This window comes from Aulostomus chinensis, chromosome 24 (genome assembly GCF_037954235.1).
Source record: "Aulostomus chinensis isolate RoL2024-O1b breed Wild chromosome 24, RoL_Achi_v1.0, whole genome shotgun sequence".
In the NCBI taxonomy this organism is placed as follows: Eukaryota; Metazoa; Chordata; class Actinopteri; order Syngnathiformes; family Aulostomidae; genus Aulostomus; species Aulostomus chinensis.
Genome location: NC_141343.1, coordinates 3,162,501 through 3,184,324, shown reverse-complemented (window position 1 = coordinate 3,184,324; position 21,824 = coordinate 3,162,501). Strand labels below are relative to the sequence as shown.

At 43.9% G+C, this 21,824-nt stretch overlaps 1 protein-coding gene and 1 long non-coding RNA gene across 4 annotated transcripts; both read left to right on the top strand.

The window, feature by feature from the left end:
* The first annotated feature begins 65 nt into the window (after positions 1-65).
* On the top strand, positions 66-5,176 carry LOC147238393 (uncharacterized). The gene is made up of 2 exons (XR_015111860.1): positions 66-3,070; positions 3,153-5,176. It is a non-coding gene; the product is annotated as an uncharacterized LOC147238393 (long non-coding RNA).
* A 1,140-nt stretch (positions 5,177-6,316) lies between these two features.
* Positions 6,317-18,921, top strand: wrap53 (WD repeat containing, antisense to TP53). Of its 3 annotated transcripts, none has more exons than XM_086197916.1 (11): positions 6,317-6,447; positions 7,014-7,403; positions 7,586-7,775; positions 10,221-10,316; positions 10,959-11,067; positions 11,514-11,602; positions 13,344-13,567; positions 14,926-15,137; positions 15,925-16,028; positions 16,108-16,251; positions 16,858-18,921. In XM_086197916.1, exons 2-11 carry the CDS (start codon positions 7,172-7,174, stop codon positions 17,081-17,083), a joined length of 1,626 nt encoding a protein of 541 aa, XP_086054042.1. In that variant the 5' UTR covers positions 6,317-6,447; positions 7,014-7,171; the 3' UTR covers positions 17,084-18,921. The 3 variants fall into 3 exon arrangements, with proteins under 3 accessions (XP_086054042.1, XP_086054041.1, XP_086054040.1); XM_086197915.1 differs by lacking the exon at positions 6,317-6,447 and adding an exon at positions 6,451-6,578; XM_086197914.1 differs by lacking the exon at positions 6,317-6,447 and adding an exon at positions 6,475-6,688.
* Positions 18,922-21,824: the final 2,903 nt, after the last annotated feature.

Here is a 21,824-nt window from a genome sequence, read left to right as displayed (position 1 = left end):
CGGCTGGAGGCGCTTGGATCTGCGCCTCCTACTATTCCCTCCTCTGGAAAGAGAAAAGGGGCTCCCTTGCTGCACCAGTTGATCACTTGAGCAGGGGCGAGGGGGGGGGTGAGGAGGGGTGAGTTTAAAAGGAAGATGGGTATCCTCTGGCACTCAAAAGTTTAAGCACCTTACACTGAACTAATGCACTTTATTGAGATGGGATTTGAATTTATTTTGTGTGTGTGTGTATGTGTGGGTGTGTATGTGTGTGTAAATGTGTGTATGCATGCATGCGTGTGTTCAGAATCAGTGTGCATATGGTATGTGTGTATACACATAATCTGTGTGCATGTGCATCGGAACTGGAAGGGGGCGGTGAGACGACGGTGAGGTGAATGGTGGGGCTGTTTTAGGTTTTCAAAGTCAGGGGGACCTTAAGTTGAAACCTTATCAGAAAGCAAATCCTTTCTCAAAAGACAAACACTGTTGATATTTCTTCTTGTTTTGCATTTTTTTACATTTATATAAAAAGTAAAGCTATTGAAAAATGGATTATAAAAAAACTTGAACATTTGCACTTGCCTAAAAAAAAGAAATGACAAAAATAACAAAAAAAATCAAATGGGGTTAGTTGTAGAAGTGAATATTTTTGTGAATGTGTGTGAATGAGCGTGACTGATGTGTGATGATTGGTTCGTGTCAGTAATATACCAGTCTGCACAATGTTGTTGTTGTTTTTTTTCTTTCTTTCTTTAGTTGCTTACCAAGATTTATGAAACATAAGAGGCCATTTTTGTCTTTTTTGTTCAAACTGTAATTTTGCATTCTCATGTTTTAGTGCATGTGTGTGTCCCTTCTCCAAACGGGGACTTGGATCTGTCTGTTTTGTGAGTGTATAAACGAGAGAGAGAGAGAGAGAGAGAGAGAGCAATTGCACAACACATCCTTTCTCTCACCAGCTCTTCATCCCCAGATAGACAAAATAGAAATGCATACAGTTGTAAATGTTAGCTTTTGCGCTCATCACGTGATGACCACCACTTGTTTATTTCCCTCAGCTTCTCCCCCCTTGGGGGACCTGCCTCTAGACCTGGAGGGGTCGTAGAGGACAGGGCGAATCATGAGGGACACTACTGTGTGTGCATTTGAATGAGACTTTGTACGTGTGTGTGTGTATGTTTTAGGTGTGCATGTTCATTTACTGTTGATAGAAATGAGTTATGACTACAGGTACTCATTTTTGAATACATGTGCTTTTTTGTATGTGTATGAATGCACATTTGTGCCTAAGAACTTGGATAGGGTGCGTGGCCATTGAGACATTAACTCTTTTTTGAGAGTGGGTGTGACGTGTGTCAGTGCTCAGCACAGTGTATGTAAAGTATGTAAGTTTCTATCGTAAATATTTCTAGTTTGGTCTAGGGGTGATCCATCAGAAGGTTAGTGCGGTCTGTTTTCCTGGGGTGTGATCACGTTGCCTTTTGTCAGCTCTCGAACTTGTGAATGAAAGGTGTCGAGTTTCTGACTCTGAAAAAAAAAACAAAAAAAACAAACAAAAAAAAACAGCATCATATTGTGCAAGTGCACAGAACGGTGCATGAAATGTTAGCATATTGTGTTACTTATTCGTTGTTGCAATTTGATAATGACGAGTTTTCTTTTTTTAATGAAAAATATATATGAATATATACATTATATACAAAGTTTAAAAAGTATTTGGACTAAGATAATGAGCACTTGGGGCTGCTATTTTTGTTGTTTTCTTAATTTGTTTTCATTTTTGTTTCATTATCGCCATGTGAAGTGTGTGTATTATTTCTTTCTTAAGAAAATATTGAATGTATTCCAAAAAAATGACAAGAAACCCGTGCTGATACCAGATTTTTTTTTTTTTTCCTCAGAAGATTTTTAAAAAATGGAAACAAAATACAAAAAAGCCTCAAAGAGTTTAGCGAGGTCTTTTTATTTTATTTACACAGTGGAGAAGAGAAAAAAAAAAACCTTGGGATGGATACAGTTGAACACACTGCCTCTACAATCCTGGTCGTACAAATAGTGACTAAGAATTAAAAAAAAAAAAAAAGACTTTCTATTCCATACTGGAGCTTTGGTTGTTTACAAACCACATGGATATCCGTGGGTGCATTTTTCTTTGTTTGTTTTTTTTTTTTAAGTTTGTTTTTGTTCCCACGTAAGACGGGTGGGGTTTGCAAGTGCGCTTCTGCCATATGGACATTGAGTGATGTTTGTTTTTGAGGAAGAGTCGCAGGCATCACAACGGCACGGACACGATCCTCCAACTGGACCTTTTGGTGTGGTTGTGGATCCCGAGACTTGATCAACCACGGGGCGGAGTCATGACGCTCAAGGATTGGCTCCGTTTGCTGTGTGGAAAGGAGTGCAGGGCTACATCGAACCCGAGAGGGAACTGAGGAGGGCGGTACACCCGGTTAGTGCGCTTGTCTTCACCTCGACCCTCGCGAGCACTCGCACCCTGCCCTCACCAACTCACCTATGCACTTTTGTTCATTCAAGCTGTGAGGTACCATTTTGGGGATGGGAGCACAATTACAACAGGAGGATCGCAACGACTTGATGGTCGCTGAAAAGATATTCCCAAACCGAAAGAAGAGACTCGAGAAGCTCGTCTTCTCCCACCTCCTGTATATAACCATATTTTTGTATTACCTTTCAGAGTAGACAGGAAATTTGCAGATGGATGAAGGAAAATTCATGAGACATTATATGGAGTGAATGTTTATGAGAACCAATCTTTTTTTCCTTTTTTAAAGTTTAAGATGGACTCGCAGTGTGTTTCCCTTTAGTTTGCCAGTAACCCTGAAACCATCAGGGATGGAAGGGAAAAATCTCATGGACATTTAACTGAGGTGATGGACATGCTACCAGTGGCTCCAAGACTGAGCGATACCTACTTATCAAAATGGATGTTGCAGTGGCTACCATGTCCCCACCAAGAGTGTTTGACCAGCATACAAAGGCGGGCGCGGTTTTGAAGACGGTGACACTTCATCTCCCGACCTGCTGACTGCCTTGAGAGCGGCTGCACGAGGAGAAATCCTTGGTATTGGTAAGACATCCTCGCTGTGATGCATTGTAGCATTTTGGGTGGGCAGTGTGGTGACCGTCTGTCCTCTTGTGTCTTCTCACAGGACTTTGGCTGTGCTTTATGTGCTGCCCTCTGCAAGGAGGATCTGATCTACAGTCAACCCATGAACCAGTTAATCCTGAACTTAACTTTTTGAACTTTAACCCTAAGAAACTTTTCTGTCTTGATCTTGGACTGGGCAGGCTGTGGCCATTATCAGTTAGGACAGTTTCCAGATGGAAGTTCCTGGTCTACCAACTACAAACCCCACGTTGGAGATTTGATGAGGCGCGCTCCAGTGAGGAGGAGGAGGAGGAGGAGGTGTTGTCTACTCAGATGTCCACCTCAGCTTGAAGTCTACAAACCAGCAGGACAGAAGACCTGCCTGGACATAAAAGACAGTGCTGGGCTCAGTTTTCGGTAGACGTGGCTTGATTACATCTTCAGCCACCGTACATGCCTGCTTCTTTGGAACTAGACGAACTGGAGAAATGTACACAAAAAAAAAAAAGACTTCGAAAAATGATTACACACACAAACACACACGTAGCTACATGTCACATAGATTCTACAATCCAAAGGAGATGCAGACACTACATGCAAAAATCAACATTCTCCAAATTACAGCAGCTCTCCTCTGGAACCACATTACACACACACACACACACACACACACTAGGCCTACATCAATATCAGATCACATAAGGCAAACACACAAGCATCAACGTCATGACTATAAATGCTGAGCTTTGTAAATAATGTAAAAGTTTTTGAATTACTTCTCATAGTGGTTTTTTTTTGTTGTTGTTGTTGCTTTATTTCTTTGTTCAACATGCCTTAAATTGTATAGTTCAGTCCTGAATGGCTAATTGAATACGTTCTTGAAACTTTAACACAAGTCAGATGCCACATTGTTAAATATCCTGGAAAAAAAAAAAGAAAAGAGAGGAGTTTCCTACAAGGCTGTTTTCTGTTGACTAACAGAACTGTGTGTTCTGTAATAACCTGCTACATGTACATCACTAGTTGGCTACAGAATAGAGCATCAAGCTGTTCTTGATCATTATAATTTGTTTTGCTGGTGTTTGGCTTTTTTTTTCTCCCTTTTCTTTCTTTTTTTTTCTTCTTTTTTTGGGCCCCTCTGTTTTCCTTTAAAGGAAGAGTGAATTTGTTCCGATTCTTGCTGATGGCGCAGGCTTAATAAAGGGCTGAAGTCTGTGCTGTCCAGAACTGAGCTGAGAGGGTGACAAAAATAATACCTAAAACTGCTTAAAACACAGGCTTGTTGCTATGTGACAACATGTTACAGTGATATTGTTGGACAGCACCATGAACCAGACTGGTCAACCACAAATTGAAAAGACTGGGCTTTTAGGGAAGAGTTTATTTTCTGTTTTTACAGGTTGTGGTCTGAATGGTTTGAGGACTGCGAGGTACCTTTTTATAGTTCTGAGACAATGACTTCGGCCTGTAATCCAAGCGCGACTGTCAGAGCCAGCTTGTAGTGTTTGAAACTTTGCGGGTTTGAAACTAAACCCAGAGGTGCGCTCCAATTCGGCCCAGATTACTTAATAGACGAAGAACAGATCAGTGTGATGGCAGAAGATAAAATCCATGTATTGACGTTGTATAAACTGCTTTTTCCTCCTCTCTAATTGGATTTGAGATATTTTTAATCTACTGGTTATTTTTGGGTTTTTTTGGGGGGGGGGTGTCCTTGATCGTCTATCAAAATGGCGTTTTTAATCAAAATGGCATCTGATATTTATGGAATACCATCAAGTGAGAATTGAAATCAATTACCACTGTCTTAAACTGAGGTTTGTCTGCCCTCTGATGGCAGGAAGCTGATCGTCTGGTTCGTTGTCTCACTGGGAATTGTAGTTTGGTCCGAAATACGCAAAATATGGAGACTCTGGCCCTGTCAGCTCAGTTCTTCTGCTTACTAAGTGAATGTTAGAATAACACCATACATGTAATGAAACTTTTTTTTTTTCTTTTTGGAAAAGAACTATTGAAAGATATGTAAATAGTTTGGCTTTTGTTTGATGAACAAATAAATACTAAATAAATAGCAGTTAGCAGTGACTAGCTGGATTTGTTATTGACTCTTCATCCAAGTAAAAACACTTTCTAAGTTTGTATAAGTCTTTGAGGAGCTTGTGAACGGTGTGGACCGCAGGCGGTATTGATATGTTGAGAGGTTTAAGATCAGTTAGTCAGTGCCAAGATGTTTTAGATGAAGTTTCCAAGTCAAAAAAGGGAAACACAACAGGGGGGTCAGGTCAAGTTTTAGTGGGTTCAGCACAGAAAAGTCCGAGGGGACACAGGTTTTTAAAGAAAGACTAGAAATGTAGCATCACAGCTGACATTAGAAATATTTTCAGGAATCCCAGCAGGAGTTCATGGCAAAAAAAAGAAAAAGAAATATTGGCATTGTGTTTCTGAGGAGTGACCTTTACCTTTAACCACCAAAGTCTCTTCACCTCCTCCAAATTTTAAGGAAGTGTATGTCAACCATGGCTTTCAGTGGTGTGGAGGCATAAAAACTAGTAAAAGTGTGAGTCAAAGTGAGAAAAAAAGTGTCATCAGGGGGAGCAAGGAGACATCTATCATCATGGATAAAAGTTTCAAAATGAAACGGCAGCAGAGACGGTGAAGGGGACACGGTGAATGGGCTCAGGCCGCAGCACTGTGCACTCCACAAAACTTGGAAAATGGTCGTTAAGCATGAGATGCAGAGGAGGCAGGCCTCTGAGGGAGGTGATGAGGTAGACAGGGATTTAGGGACACGGGAGTTCAGAGGAAATGATGGGTGAGGTTGAGAGAGCACAGGGAAGGCTAAAGTGGGTCTTTATGAGAAGTCCTCTTTTGTTTTTAAATATAACACAGGATTTGATGCGGGTGGTGCAGTGGTCAGCACTGTCACCTCACAGCAAGAAGGTTGTGGGTTCGAGCCCCGGCTGCAGCACGGGGTCTTTCTGGGTGAGTCTGCATGTTCTCCCTGTTCCTGCTGGGTTCTATCTGGTACTCCAGCTTCCTCCACAGTCCAAAGACATCAAGAGGGGACCAGGTTAATCCAGACTCTAAATTGACCGTAGGCGTGGCTGCGAGAGCCAGTGGTTGTCTGTCTATATGTGTTGGCCCTGCCATGGACTGGTGACCCATCCGGGGTGAACCCCGCCTCTCGCCCGAAAGTCGCTGGGATAGGCTCCACCCCCTGCGGCACTTAACAGGATAAGCAGTAGAAAATGGATGGTTTTGATGTTTGAGACTTTTTTGTCTGCCTCGGATTACAAGATGGCGATAAAGTACCAATAAACTGCACGGCAACCGCCCGAAAACAAGAAGAAGAAGAGGCACGTGATGGGGGGATGGCGAAATCTCGCGATACTTTCAAACACATGGCCTCGCTCAGTGTTTACAACTTCTCCTGCTGAACTGATGACTGGAATCCGAAAGTGTCGAAGTGAACGAGTCTCAGACACGTGTGTGTGTTAGTTTCCTGCTACTCGTTTAAGGTCGCAACCGTAGAAAATATTTCTTTTAAGGCCAAGTTGCGAGCAGAACCAAAGGCAAGGCAAACCACAAGATAGCAAGGTGGGCAGTGCTGGACTTGTAGCGGAGGCTAATGCTAACATGAGCTAATGTGAGGCGGCTATTGCGGAGTTAAAACCAAATTAAAGCCTGTTCAAATTAAGCCTGTGGTGGTGTTAGTGGTGTTTTATGTTGGTAGCAAAGTTTCTTAGCTAAATAGATATTAGCAACAGTGGCAGCTAACGGTTAGCCACAGGTGTCTGTTGAGTGTTTGCAGGTTCTGGTTGGTTTTGGTCGTGTAACTAAATGCCTGAAACAAATGACGCGATAACTTCCTCGTAATTGACAGCAGCTCTCTGTGTGCTCCTTGTCTTTGCCCGTCTGACAGGCTTGTGGGTGCTGTGATGTCCTCGACCCCCAACGTACACAAACACCCACACTGCAGGAGGAAGCACTATCCTAGTAGCACTTACCTCACACACGTCTGACAGCCAACCTCCACTCACCAGCACGCCCTCGAGAGGACTTGACAACGTAAACGCAGACATGAGTGACGCTGCTGGAAGCAGTGAAGGTGTGACCGGGCAGGACTCGGAGGCAGATAACGAACCCCCTCCTCAGGTGCTGCCTGAACCTGAAGGTGGGGAGACACAGGGAGAAGAAGAAGCCCCGCCAGCTGCCAAGCGTCCCAGACTGAGTGACGAGGAACCAGGGTTGGATTTTGTTCCCATCCCTATTGAGTCGCATGGAGATAGACCAGTACAAGAGGAATCTCAAAGTATGTTTTCACACATCTGCATTTGTCTGTCTTTTATATTGAATGTTTTATGTGTTTTTTGGCTCCCCCTGCACCCCCCCCCCCCGAGACTACTGTATGTATTCTCTTTCCTTTAACTGATCTTTTATGAATTTTTGTTTCCATAACCCAAACTAAATGTACTTATTCATTTCTGGGTACAGGAGCACACATTTGTTCTGAGGAGGGTGGCAGTGGAGTGGAAGAGGTGACTCTGAGTGGTGGGGGTGAGGAGGAATGCCATCAGAATGGAGATGGAGGGCATGATGACGCACCGTTAGAGGAGGGAGAGATGAAGGCAGAGGAGGAGCGCAACAGTTACGGATCTGCAGACAGCCCAAGTGAAGGACAGCAGTAAGTAGAGGAAGAAGTCTGCTTTATTGGTGTCCACATAAGTGGGGCTAAAGATAGGTTCCATTTTGCTTGGTTTTAGTCTGCTGTTGGTTGTCATGCTGCATGTGTCTCCTATTTTACACCCATCTAGTCGCCAACCCTCTTGCCTTTTGCCAGGCCAACCTTTCAAATAATAATTTGTTTCCTGCTTCAATATACATTATAAAATGATACCATGGTCAGGCTGAATACTGTTTTGTGACTGGCTGGCAGGGTGTTGACTAACCTCTGATATACACACACAAAGTTCAGCTCAAGCCCAATCACTCGTTCTACATGACTCAGCCAGCCAAGATGTTACCATGGCAACTGTAAACTGTCAGTGCTTCCCTACTAATGGCTGATAAACAACCTAAAGGACTAAAGACAATTTGACAATTTTACCTGCAACACAGCAAAACAGCACTGCAATGGTGTGGGAAAGTATTGTCAGCCTCACGCTATATCTAAGCTACTTTAGCGTCACACACTTGTCTCTAAACACAGCTTTATGGAATAATAAATCATGGTATGTGCTCAAAGCTGCGAGCATAAACCACAATAAGCACGTAACACGGCAAAATATAAAACATGAACATCTGAAACATTTAAGAAAATAATTAATCATCCCAGACCCTGTTGGATGTCTTCTTACCAGTGTGTTGTCCTTTTTTTCTGTGCAGTTTTCACCCCTGTGATGGGGAGCTGCACCCTTTTCCTGGTATTTGACAAGCTCAAATCCACTCTGTACTCAATATTTTATTGTCTTCAAGTCCAGCTGTATTGTTTCAGTGCAGTTAAATCTGCTTATCTTGAAAGTAGGAAATTGTAGAAATTGCAACAGAATCTCTCAATGCAAATACATGCATTTCGAGACGGCAAGCGGCTGGAGCGAGTTCCCAGAAGACAAAACACATTATACATTTGACCAGTGATTTTGGCAGCCACCTTTCATACAGCTGTTAAAATAACCCGTGTACTTCTTCAAACTGTTTCATGACCATGGTATAATCGGTGGTATAAACCAGCCACTGTGCGTGGGGTGGTTTTTTTGCCTTCATGTCGTGCATCCAAAACCCTACATACGCACACGTACTCCTCGATTATCCCTGACGTAGAAACATAGCTTACGTAGAGCATGTCATATTTATTTGAAGACCGCGTTTCAACAAAATGTGTCAAGATTTCCCCTGGAACAGACTTGGATGATGATCTCCCTGAGACAATCAGTCATTTTAGCCTTTTTCTAATGTTTGTAATTTCAACAGAGCTTCTGTGCACATTAGATGTTTCATTTGTAACTTCTGTATTGTGATAAATGGGCAATAACAGCAATTTTTCTAATCATCTTGGGGTTGGCCTCAATTCTCAGTTATTGCTTTGCTTCCTCTAGGTAGTAGTAACCACTAAGGCGTGCATCTGTTGAATATGTATCATGATCATCATCAATCACAAGAGACAAACAAGATCACACCAGGTTGAAAACCATGGAGTTTCCTCTCATCCCACCAGATGAGCTTTGTGTGCAGCAGGGCACCTGAAGCCATTTTTGGAGGTTTTATATAAAGGTGCTGTGGATCAGACGAGCCCCGCCACTTCTAAACCTGGTAAATTAGGAGTTTGTGAGAAGGGTTTGGACGAGAATCTGGAAACGTTTAAAAAAAATTCTCATCTGTTGTATTTCTGGGCTTCTCTTTTTTTTCCGTCACAGGCTGCAGCTTTGCATTTTTTTCTCAGCTTGGTGTGATGATTAACATCAGTAGTAAATTGTTTTGTGGTGGCACGGTGGTGCAGTGGTCAGCACTGTCATTTACAGCAAGAAGGTTGTGGGTGGAGCCCCGGCTGCAGCACGGGGTCTTTCTGGGTGAGTCTCCATGTTCTCCCTGTTCCTGCTGGGTTCTCTCTGGTACTCCAGCTTCCTCCACAGTCCAAAGACATCAAGAGGGACCAGGTTAATCCAGACTCTAAATTGACCGTAGGCGTGGCTGGGAGAGCCAATGGTTGTCTGTCTCTATGTGTTGGCCCTGTGATGGACTGGTGACCCGTCCCCACCTCTCGCCTGAAAGCCCCTGGGATAGGCTCCACCCCCTGCGGCACTTAACAGGATAAGCAGTCGATGGATGGATTGAATGTTTCTTTTCATTGAAAGTTGTATCGTAACCAGAGAAGAGTAGCATTCATATTCCTGAACAGCCCTTCACAAACATCAGCTTCCCCCATTTTAAGTGTGAAACCGAACTATCGGCGTGTCCTCGGTTCATCTGTGATTTCTTGCAGTTTGGGAGGTCATGGCTCAGTTTTTGTTCAAAGTCATTAAATACATGTGGTTACATTTCCCTTAATTAACAACATTAGTAAGAGTTTTAGCTTAATGTGTGATTTCTTTTCCCATTTGTCTCTTTTAATCAACCCCCCCCCTTCCCCAAGCGTTGGCTTAGATTTTACCCAGAACCCCCAGATGCTGACAAGTTCCTGGACTGACTACTCCAACTTTCCAGAGAATTACCTCAAAGGCTGCAAATGGTGAGTTACAGGTCGACATTTTTGAAATTTTAAAGGCTGTTTACTAAAAGTAGTTTGGTGCAGGGGAGATTTTAAAGAATTTCATCAAAAACTGCATGAATTATTTTAGTGGTGAAACAATGTTGTTGTTTCAGTTGCAGTTGTTAAGACGAGGAATAGAACCTTTCAGCTGGACCGTGAATGAGCTCGTTCACCTACTGGAGGCTCTTTATTTTGTTGTTCTTTTTTTTTTTTAACTAGGGATGGGACTCTGCTCTTCATCTCTCCTCTTTTTTCGATTCTGGAGTGTGAATTCAAAAACATATTGTGGGTGAAATAATGGTTTTAAAGATCATTTAAAATGCTGTAATCTGTGGCACGAATGAACCACACCAGGCGACACTGAGAGATGCGTCAAACATGATTTTAGGAGCATCTCTCGGTATTCTAAGTACAAATGAACAATGGCAAAAAAATAAAATAAATCAACACCTCACAGATTAACTGATGAATTTAATAATGCATCAGCAAATGATCGTGTAGGTGGATTACAAGACTGATATTTATTTATTTAGTCCAAGTCTTCCTGTGTACTAGGGACTCAGGCATGTTTGCGGTTCCCAGCTGTTGCACCCTGATCTTACCCCCTCCAATCTAACCCAGGGCTCCAGATGGCTCCTGTATCCTCACCAACAGTGCAGACAACGTGCTCCGTGTGTACAACCTCCCTCCAGAAATCTACAGCTACAACTGGGACGTGCTTCCTGAGATGGTGAGTGTAAAACCAGCGCATCACCTGGGGTTACAGACAACCTGAAATTAGTCTGATGAAAACAAACAAGTTAACATGCAAACATTTTTACCAAAGGCAGTTAATTAAATTATCATACACCTACAGGAGGATTGCTCCTGATTGCTATTTCCAGAAATTCCAAATACACTTGTATGCAAAGTACTAAGGGGTTCTTCTAGTGCCCCCATCTGGCCCATGTGGAGTTCACTTCCCTGCACTGTTGGACCAGCAAAGGAAATCCTACTGTTCAATGTTGTTCCAGCTGATAAAAACACATTACGGAGGCTAATTAGTAGCTTTGTTGGGACTTGTAATAGTAGAAAGACCCTGTTTTTTTGTGTCAGCAAAGAAAAGCCTATGTTTCAATTGACTAATGCTTTATACCTTCTTTCCTCACTGTTCTCTCATTTTTCTCATTTTGGAAGAGTCCGGTGTTGAGGATGGCAGAAGGAGACACCATCTACGACTACTGCTGGTACCCCAAGATGAATTCTCTGGACCCTGACACCTGCTAGTGAGTCGAGCCTCAGCAGCCGCATAGAAACATGACTTAGAATTCATTTTGAAGGTCAGACACAGAGTTTGTGTGATGTTTCATGTGCTTAAGCCTCTGTAATGGACCATCAGAAGACTGAAGATGCTGTGTTGTGCCTCTGACTCCTACTTTGATCCCGGTGGTATTTGAACTGGTGGTGGGAGTCGGCTGGCTGCATGGAGAGAAGCTGTAAAAGCTTTCTGATGTCTCTCATTAGGAGTGAAGTGTTGGCCTTCGTTTTGTCTGCCTCTGCCTCCGTCGCAACCGCTCAGCTGTTTGAGTTCCACAGTTCTTTACAGCATGATTCAGACCACTAATAGCCCTCTTGAGTCCAGGCAACACCTTAAGGGCTTTGTGATTCCCTGACCTGGGGCTGCATCCTCCCTTTTATGTGTGTGTCTGTGTCTGTGTAGGTTTTTAAATTGTGGTGATTATGACATCACTGTGTTTGTGCGTTCTCTGAAGCCCAGCTAGTCAGTGACACCCTGCCGTCACGATGGAGAGTACCGATCATCTGTGGTAAGGGAAGTAGGGCCATGCTAACGAGCGTAGGTCAGTTTGCCAAGCGTGTGAGCTCCCAACCTCCTCCAGTTTAAGCCTCCACCCTCCGACAGTTCCCTCTGATCAAGGCTCAGAGTTGGCAGCACTCTCCCCCATCAGCAGACAGCTTTCACTGACAGTAGGGGGCGGAGGTCAGGAGCTGGACGACCACAGGAGAGACTTGTTTCTGTGTGTAAACAGCGCACTGTTATCCAAACAACTCATGTGGACAATGAACCACTCGAGACAGCAGTGTGGATCTGCCAAAGCCGTGCAAAGACCTGTCTGTCATGAGGATGAGGATGCCAGTAGGCACTGACAGCAAATGCTCTTCATCTTCTTCAGATTAATCCCACATATCAGAGAGATGCTCCTGAGGGGCACGGACAGGCGGTCTGACAAGCTCGCTGTTCAGGGCTGTAGCAGCCAGGTAAAAGGTTATGCTTGTGATTATTGATGGTAATTCCTTTTCTACCCTCCCTCCCACGCCCCCCATTCACACACTTTTCACATCTCCCATTTAGTCATTCCTCCCACTGCACTCCTTGAACTCCGTGTCTGCCAAAAGCCATGTGTTGTTGATGCCCCTCCTGTAGAGAGGGAATAAGGGCCCCTGTTATGGCTCGGTAAAGTTGCACTGTGTTCCAGGCATTGCTCCAAGCTAGCAGCAGTCTAGCATTATAATTGGGCATTTCCCTCCTCTGTAGCTCAGAGGGGCCATAACAGAACCCGGCAGTGGCGGTAGGGGCTAATTTCCTTTGTCTAATTGAGCTGCAGTGACGTTTTGGCATTTGATCAGTGCCCAATAATTAGAGTTAAAAAGGCACGATTCAGTCTTTGGCTTTGATTTGAATCAATAAGAATGAGCCGTGGTCTTTTCTACATAATGAGGCCGAGCATAGCACAGCGCAGTGTATTTGTTTTGATGCATTGGCTCAGGTGAATGCGGTACAGTAGCGGTTAGAGACAAATGAATCAAGAGGTTTCTGGTCATGCATAATGTATCTGTTTTACTTGTGTTTGTTTCATCTCTCTCAGATGTATATTTAAATTCTGCTGTTTTACTTTATTCTACTTTGTTCGTTCGCTCATTAAGTATTCTTAGCATGTCTTTAGTCCTGTTTTGTAATTTTCTCTTTTTTTGGGTAATAACTCACTCTCTTTCTCTCCCCCTCTCCAGTCTAGCCAGCAGTAGCCGCGACAACCCGGTCCACTTGTGGGATGCTTTTTACGGGGAGGTGCGAGCCAGTTTCCGACCCTACAATCACCTGGACGAGCTGACGGCGGCCCACTCTCTCTGCTTCTCCCCCGACGGCTCGCAGCTCTACTGTGGCTTCGACAAGACAGTCAGGGTCTTCTACACCGAGCGTCCTGGAAGAGACTGCGAGGAGCGTCCCACCGTAGGTCAGCCACCTGTCTAGCTTTAGCTTGTAACTTCTTCAAGCTGGTTTTTAACTTCAAATCATGTCTAAGATTTAAAGGTTCAGTATCTATATTTTACAGCCATTTCAGGACAAATTAGTTTCACAAACGGCTGCAGAAGTGCTAAAATAATTATTGGTTATCCGTTGAATAGCTGTAGCTTGTGAGCAGGGTTTGTTTGGAACATCTTCAAGGACTCTCAGAACTCTGTATTCAAAGCACAGTTAAATAACGTGGCATTCACGAGCCGTGTTCTAAGAAAACCCAACACAAGATAAACAATAAGTAAACCGGGACATTGTGAGAATGTTCATGTTGACGTTGGTTGGATCTCACAGGCTGAAGTCTCAAGGAGAGCTTTTTATTTTGTTGTCCTGATAAAATAACAATGCTCCCAATGTTTACTGTGACAAATTCACAATGTCTGTCACAACTTTCAGTGAGCTTACAGTTTTTAATTACTGGTATGGATTGTCGGTGTGTTCTTAACTTCTAAAACATGCTGCTTGAAATTTGAGGTTATGCCCAGCGTGTTTGATTTCCTCCCTTTTTTGAATTTTTATGAATAAAACTAGATTACAATAAGCAGGTGAGCGGCAACCTTGTGCAGTGGTTGCAGTGTTGGTGATCGCTGGTGTGTGTGTCCTTGTCTGTTTGATGCAGTCCTTGTAAACGCGCACGATGCAGTCATGCTGATCAATCTTTCCAACTGAGTGGGATACATGTGAGCACTGTGCCAAAGCTGAACCCTCCTCCTGATTTTCTGTGCCGAAAAAAATGCAGAGCTCGCTGGGCAAGTTGAACATGGCAAATAAATATTAAAGGATTCTTAGTTTATCGGTGGGAATTTGAGTAAAAGTCACCAGAATGCAGGAGCTGCCAAAAGTGAACTTAATTAGATGTTAGGGCTGCACACTTAGTCAGCATTAATTGCAATATGACCCATTGCAATTTTGAAATTGCATGAAGGCGCAATATTTGTTGAAGGCTAATTGTGTGTCAAAATACCATTTGAAATTCAAAATTGTGTTGCTGCGGACACATTCTGCCTGCAAATGATCTCTTATAGCTTTTAAGAAAACGTTTATTTGATAAAGTTCCCCATAAAAGTAAACTGTTATCATTTTAATGGGATTGAGACTGAAAATGAAAATGGCGACATAAAAATTAACTTGCCATGTTATATTGCACATCATATCACAATAATAGTCAAAGTAATTCGATTTTTTTTTTGTTTCAAAATTTTGCAGCCTCGAAAGAAATTAATGCAAGTTGTGTCTTGTGACTCTTTCAGAATTCTTTCATTCTCTCCAAATGCCACTGTCTTGTCTTTCCTGCAGTGAAGAAACAGGGCCAAAGTGGCATCATCTCCTGCTTTGGCTTCAGCCCCTGCCTGTCTGTTTATGCCTGTGGCTCCTACTCCCGCTGTGCTGGCCTCTACTCGTGCCAGGACGGCACCCTGCTGGCCCTGCTGCCCACCCGCCACCACGGAGGCCTCACCCATCTGCTCTTTTCCCCTGATGGCAACTACCTGTACACCGGCGGGCGCAAGGTGAATGCGTGCACGCACGCACACACACACACACACACACACGCGCACACACACACAGCAGCATTCAGTGAAGAAACAAGAGGATAACAACGTTAACGTCGCTGGTGGCATCAGTGGACTCTGGGTAGGAAACGAGTTACGTGACATTGCAAAACTGGTTTACAAAGCTTGTGCATTGAAGAAAAAGTTGCATCGTAGCAATTACTGTGGCACCCTGTGCGTGACAGCGTTATTCCAGCATATACCGGAAGGCAACACTCTGAATATGACCGTATGTTTACATATGTCTTTTTGATGCTCACAGCAGTCAAACTGCTTTCTGGCACATGGACAAGCTTCCAGCATGTGTGGCTAACCCGGCCTGAGTCACGAAGATGCTCAAAATAAACCGAGCACAACAGGACAGAAGTGGTTTCCAGTTCATTCTGGGGGGAAACATGGAGCATAGTGATGTAATGGTGGTGTGTGTGTATGTGTGTGTGTGTGTGTGTGTGTGTGGGGGGGGGGGGGGCGTCTTCAGACTTTGCTCTGCAGCAGTTAAACAGATAAATTGGAGCATTTCATGTAAACACCTTCATTGAAATCTTATTCATAGCAAGGTCAGTTGGTTGCATCGCTTGTAAACGTAGCCAGTGGCTGTCTAGATTGACAGCAAAAGATGCATTCATTGTTTCGTCAAAAAGTCCACTGAACGTTTTGTTTTCCATGATTATTTCTAATTTCATGCTAAACTGACAGAAAAACCTGCTGGGGCTCTTTGTCTTTTTGATCGTGTGTTTGTGTGTAGGATCCAGAGGTTCTGTGCTGGGACCTGAGGGAGCCCGGTAAAGTTGTGTTTTCACTCAAGAGGAATGTGGCAACCAATCAGCGCATCTACTTTGACCTTGATCAGTAAGTACAGATCAACCAATCAGGCGCAGTCAATGTGTGTGAGCTGTGCCAAAGCTGGGATCCTGTCCTGTGTGTTTAGGTCAGGCAGGTACCTGCTGAGCGGGGACACCGAGGGGGTGGTGTCTGTGTGGGACACCCAGACGGCTCCCCCTGATGGCAACGAGGAGCTACTGCAACCACAGCTCAGATTCCAGGCCCACTGGGACTGTACCAATGGTATCAGGTATGACGATGGAACCCATCCCATTCGTGCTGGCTGATGTCACACCCAGGGCTGGCGGTTAGAAGAATATATTACTGACAGGCAGTATGATGCATGTCAAATGAAATGTCAGATATTCTTCGTTCCTCTGTCCAGTAACATCTTACCACATGAAGTGAACCCTAAGTAAAACCATTGGAAAAAGGGAGTGGAGTCATAGGTCTGATTATGGTAATCATGGTTTTATTGTGTTGACATATTCGTCAGTTGCGTTGTGTTTGGAGAGAATTCCCTCTTTCTCTTCATCACTTCATAAAGCCGAAGTTGAACAGTCATGAAGATAATCAACCCTCTCCATGTTTTCAGGGATCAAATGTTCAAATCAGTGATTACACGCCTCCGTTACTTTCACATCCAGTCACGTCTTAGAAACCTCGAACATTATCCTCCACAGACAGTAACATTGTGACTTTGTGTGTCACTGTCAGATGAAATGAACTAGTAATATCCAGTAATGTCTCCAGTACGTTAATGTCGGAAGGCCGGTGTTAAATCTGGAATCACAATTAGTACCAGCAGCTCTGACACACGCATACGAGCGTCACTCCCAACACTCTTGTCTTTCAGTATTCATCCGTTCATGCCATTGTTGGCGACATCCAGCGGCCAGCGTCAGTTCCCGTGGCCCGGCGACAGCGAGGGCGACTCGGGCTCTGACGGTGAGGGAGGTGAAGCTGTGATAACACAGCAGGAAAGCCGACAGGACAACACCCTGAGTCTGTGGTGGGCCGGACCGCTGGGCCCTGCCTCAGAGGGGAACCAGGAGCAGAGTGGATCTGTGGTGGATGCCTGAAGCTGTGATTGGTCCGGCCCGGGTCAACGTAGTCTCACCAGCCGTCTGATATTTATTTCAGGAATGTTTGATGTGGATAAAGCAGATTACAGATCAGTCACACCTTTTTTGCTCTCAGGAACAGGAAGTCTTGAGGTGGGGATGTGGTTCTGGATCATTCCTAAACAGCCAACTCACTTCAACACGACACGAATGAGACACACATTTATTTGGAGTAGAACATATCACCGGACACACTTTATTTAAGTAAGAATAAGAACCGCACGAGTTGACCCCACGGAACACGCCGCCACGGCTTGGCCAAACATCTCAGGCCAATGTGGTCGGCCGGTGCTAAAAAGAGGCGGGTTTTCTTTGAGAATCCCATGTCAGTGACCCAGAACATGAGGATTGGTTATTTTTCTGAAATCAATTCAAGGTGTCAATTTTTTTTGGATGTACGCACCTTCTCTTGTTTGATTTGGTCGAAGCAGTATTGTGCTGCACCTCAAATCTTAGTGTTCTCTACGAGTGTGTGTGTTTACGTGTGTGTGTGTGCGCGCGCGCGTGTGTTGCTGTGATGCTGCCCTGGAGATTCCTAACTGCTGTAGAGAAGTGCCATTTGTTCTTCAGCTTTTGCTTTTTTGTAAACTGATGGAATCTCCTCTTTTTTACCTTTTTTTTTTTTAACTCTTTGAATGGTCATTGTTGCTGTGTGCTTGTCCAGAAAAAAAAAATGTATATTTTTGTAAAGCTCCGATTCTAATAGTCAAATGTACGCTTAAGTACTGTAACCGCATAATCTGCTAAAGTAATTGGTGAGCTTTTATGTTTCCTGCAAGTGGCATTACAATTGTACACGTGTGAGTGGTAAAATGCCTGTGCAGAAGTGTGTGTGTGTGAGAAATGTATTGCAGTGGTTGGTTTGATGCTTGTGTTGCTGTAGCTGGTTGGGGATCTGAGCGGAGCACGCTTCAACCAAAGCTGGTTCTCTAGAATCTATCAGTCAAAGCCTGCCCTGATCCAGCTGTCACTTCCTGGTAAGCTGCGGTCGCTACGCTGCAGTAGCTGCTACTGCACAACTTCACCAGGAAGTGTTGCAGGCCTCGATGATGTCACACAGATAGATGGCACCGTCTACAACAGGGGGCTTTGTTGCAGATCTATTCAGGTTGAGGAGAATTAAAAGCATCTCTTCACAAGACTCACTGCATTTTTGTCCTTTCTGTCAAAGGGGGTTCAGAGTTGGACGCCCTGTAACAAATCCTTGATGAATGCAAGATGATGTTACTCTCCAGTCAAGAGGCACCTCTTCAAAGCTAAAGGGACTATTGGCTCTTGCTTATGAGATGGAAACTATTCATAGCTTTCACCTTTTTTTTCCCACACACATTTCAGTCTGAATGCACTCACACTCATGTATTTGATTGTCTGAAACCACAGGGGCATGCTGAGCAGAGAGCCAAGTTGGAGAGCTGCACTGTTCTGCTGTGCGTGTTGCTTAGCGACCGTCTCTGCCTTGGGAGAGGAGAGTAGGTAGAAAGACAACAAGAAGGAAAATTGGGGGCAGAGAGAGGAAAATGCCAAACAAGTGTAATAAATAATGGAGTGGTGGAGTGATTGCTACTTGTTTGGTTTTTTATCTTAGCTTTACCTGAATGGGACTTCATTGAATCCACAGATGTTACTTTGCTTTCTCACACTCAGTTTTCTGATGTAAGACTTCCAACTTCAGACCCTGATAATTGATGTCTCAACCTTTGCACATTCTATTTCTTTTTTGTTAAACTTGAATTGTGAGTTTGCTCATACCTTCCACAAAAATGTCTGAGTAACCAACCCACCCTGCTGCTCCTGGAATACGTTTTCTTAATTACGCGTGGCCTTCTTAATATTGGGAGGTTTAATGTGGGGTTATGATAAACCATTGCGGTCGTGATTTGCAGGGTGATTTTTGTCGTCATCGTCTGTTCTTCAGAGGTTAATCTGTCCTGCTTACGCTCGTCTATGGCCCTCATCATCACGTGAAGACAGTGCTATCTTCACAAACGTGAAACCTTTGCGTTGTCACGCGGACGACTGTGATGCTATTATCTCCCTCCCAAGGTGGCTGCGGTGTATTCTTTCCACTTGTGCAGTTAATGAGCCAATCCACATCAAGTGTTCTGTGTTTCCATTTACGTGGCATCCTGAGTGCGTCTCCATGGCCCTGCATAAGTGCCTTCCATTAAACTGACACACACACACACGCACACACACCCTAACAGTCCCAGTGCTCATCACCAGAGTGTGCAGAATAGTAACTAATGGGATCTTGATATTAAGAAAGACATTTGAAAACAATTATTCCGATGGCTGTCTGCCTCTCGAATCTTCGAATCCCACGGTGAAGCACTCAAGCAAACAGTAGCTGTGTGACCTCCCCGTCTGAATTAGCACAGAGGAAAAGATAGCACACGGCTCTGAAGCTTGAGATGCTAAAACGTCTAGACTGCTCTCTGGTTTGTCACTCACGCTGCCGATGAAGGCTTTTTAGAACGTGAAGCCGTGGGAGCAGGCTTCCTGTAGCTTTTAGAGGTTGTCATACATGGCATTTCACAAAATGTCAAAGCAGCGACTCCTTAATCTTCTGAGAGATTCTGAATGGGCTTGGCAGGCGCTAAGCACCGGGCTTCACTCTGACCCAGCTGTGACACTCCAGTGAAGCACTTGTTTTCTTCTGAGTTAATAGATTATGTGCAGCGTTTACACTGCTGATACACCTTTTTATTACAACCCTCAGCCTTTAGAAAATGTGTCATTTTCGATTAAGTGTAAAGAGCACAGACGGATCTGAGTTTGGGCTGCAGGACCTCAACATCGGGTGCTCGGATGAACCATCAAAATCCTCTCTGTGTGCAATTTTAGTGTGAGTCATTAAAACCAAGGCTGAATCCTGAAGTGTTCCCTGCTATATTGAACTCAGCCTGCTGTTAGCGATCAGGAAAGAGGCGGCTATCAATAAACCATTATAATAAATCATGGCTAAAGTGGACAAATTCTTCTTTTCAGTAGAAGGATTGATTCTGTGCTAAATCCACTCAAAGCAAAGAAAGACGTTAATAATGTTTGCTCTTTTCTCCCATTCAAATGTGAAACTAAGGTTTCGGTGTTGGTAACAGTGTGATGTCAATGCCTGACTAGGCCTAAAATGAAGGGTTTCTATGGAGACGGCCGCCATTGCGCCGGTGTGTTCTGGATCCTCCATTTTGGTTTAGGTTAGCCTTGATGTTGGGAGAGCGCGCAGTGATCCGCTACAACTGAACCAGCGAGGCTGTTTTACAGATGTAATGAGCACCAGGTTCAAATATTTGTTTTCACATGAAGCAGATAAGCTGACATTTGCCATACATGGAGGAAGTCACCCTGTTTATGTGCTTCCAGGAAGTTCTGCTGTGTCCTACTTGACGATAATTCTCCCTTTTCAAAAGGATTAATAAAATGAATAACGGCTGACTTAAAACCTACTTGCTTTATAAGAGGAGGCTTTTCTCTGTCTTCTTGTTGAGAGCTCAATTCAGCTCCCAACAATGATTGTTGGCACTGAGCTGCATCTTGACACCTTGAAGGCGGCATCAGTGGGAATGACGGATGAGATATTTCACTCTGGACTTCAGTGCTGGACCAGCTGACTCAGCTTTGCCATGAGAGATCCTGACCCAGGAGAGGTTTGAGTATCCTTCCCTTCGCTCCTGTGTAAAGGTCCGACTCCAAAAATGATGGCGAGATTCCTCACTTCCCATCATGCAACTTCAAGTTACAGCATCTTTCATTTTGGAAACAGGTTGGATCAGCCAGTCAAAAGGAAATCCTGCTCGATAACTCAAGTTAACGCGAGCGAGTCGAACTTCATTTGATCCAGTCGGGAACAGAGCATTAAGACGGGGGGGGGGGGGGGGAATCTGCTGCTAGATGGGAAATAACTCCAAAATAGAAGTTAAAATCCAAAGCTAATGAACGTCTCAACCTGCATGTGTTAAAAAAATAACGAAGCTCCTTCTCAATCAATAGCAGAATGTCATTTTCACATCACATTTTCAGCTCATTATAAACAGACCAGTCTGAAGTTTAGATGACTTGAGGTTTCTTTTTTTTTGCTCTCTTTTTTTTTTCTTTTTCCACAAACCTCAAATCTGCAGGGACATTAAGTCATTTCATCAGCTGCCAAAATAACTACGTTCCTATGAATACATCCCATTTCCATTCCAAAAGGCTCCAGCGGTGATTGACATGTCTTTGTTCTCCTGGTTTACATTAGATGTGAAATATAATTGGCACCTGTACTCCTCACTCTCTCTCTCACACACACACACACACACACACACGCACACACACACACACACACACCAGTGAGAAGCGTAGCAGCAGAGGTTTCATTTCACGCTCAAGTTTGATCCCCTTCTATTCACTCCAGATGTGCAGGCGCGCACGCGGATGGATCCCTCTGAAGTAGCAGAGAGGATTAACACGAGTGCAGATGCGTCTCAGATCCTTTTCTATGTGCTCCACTGATGCTCGAGCATTGATGTTTCTCTCACAGATGTGTACACATATACATATATAAAGATATACATACATATACGTATACATGTGTGTGTGTGTAAGTATATGTGTAAGGAAGTCATCCTAAGTATGTCTGATAGAATAGCAACTTCAAGAATGACCTTCATGTGTGCGTCCCTGCACTTCATCTCATCTTCAAATCTCCTCATCACACTTTTTT

Coding starts and splice junctions, on each gene's coding strand:
- wrap53 (XM_086197916.1), top strand. CDS start 7,172: ATGAGTGACGCTGCTGGAAGCAGTGAAGGTGTGACCGGGCAGGACTCG. Junction 11,068..11,513: donor GGGACGTGCTTCCTGAGATG/GTGAGTGTAAAA, acceptor TCATTTTGGAAG/AGTCCGGTGTTGAGGATGGC. Junction 11,603..13,343: donor CTGGACCCTGACACCTGCTA/GTGAGTCGAGCC, acceptor CCCCCTCTCCAG/TCTAGCCAGCAGTAGCCGCG.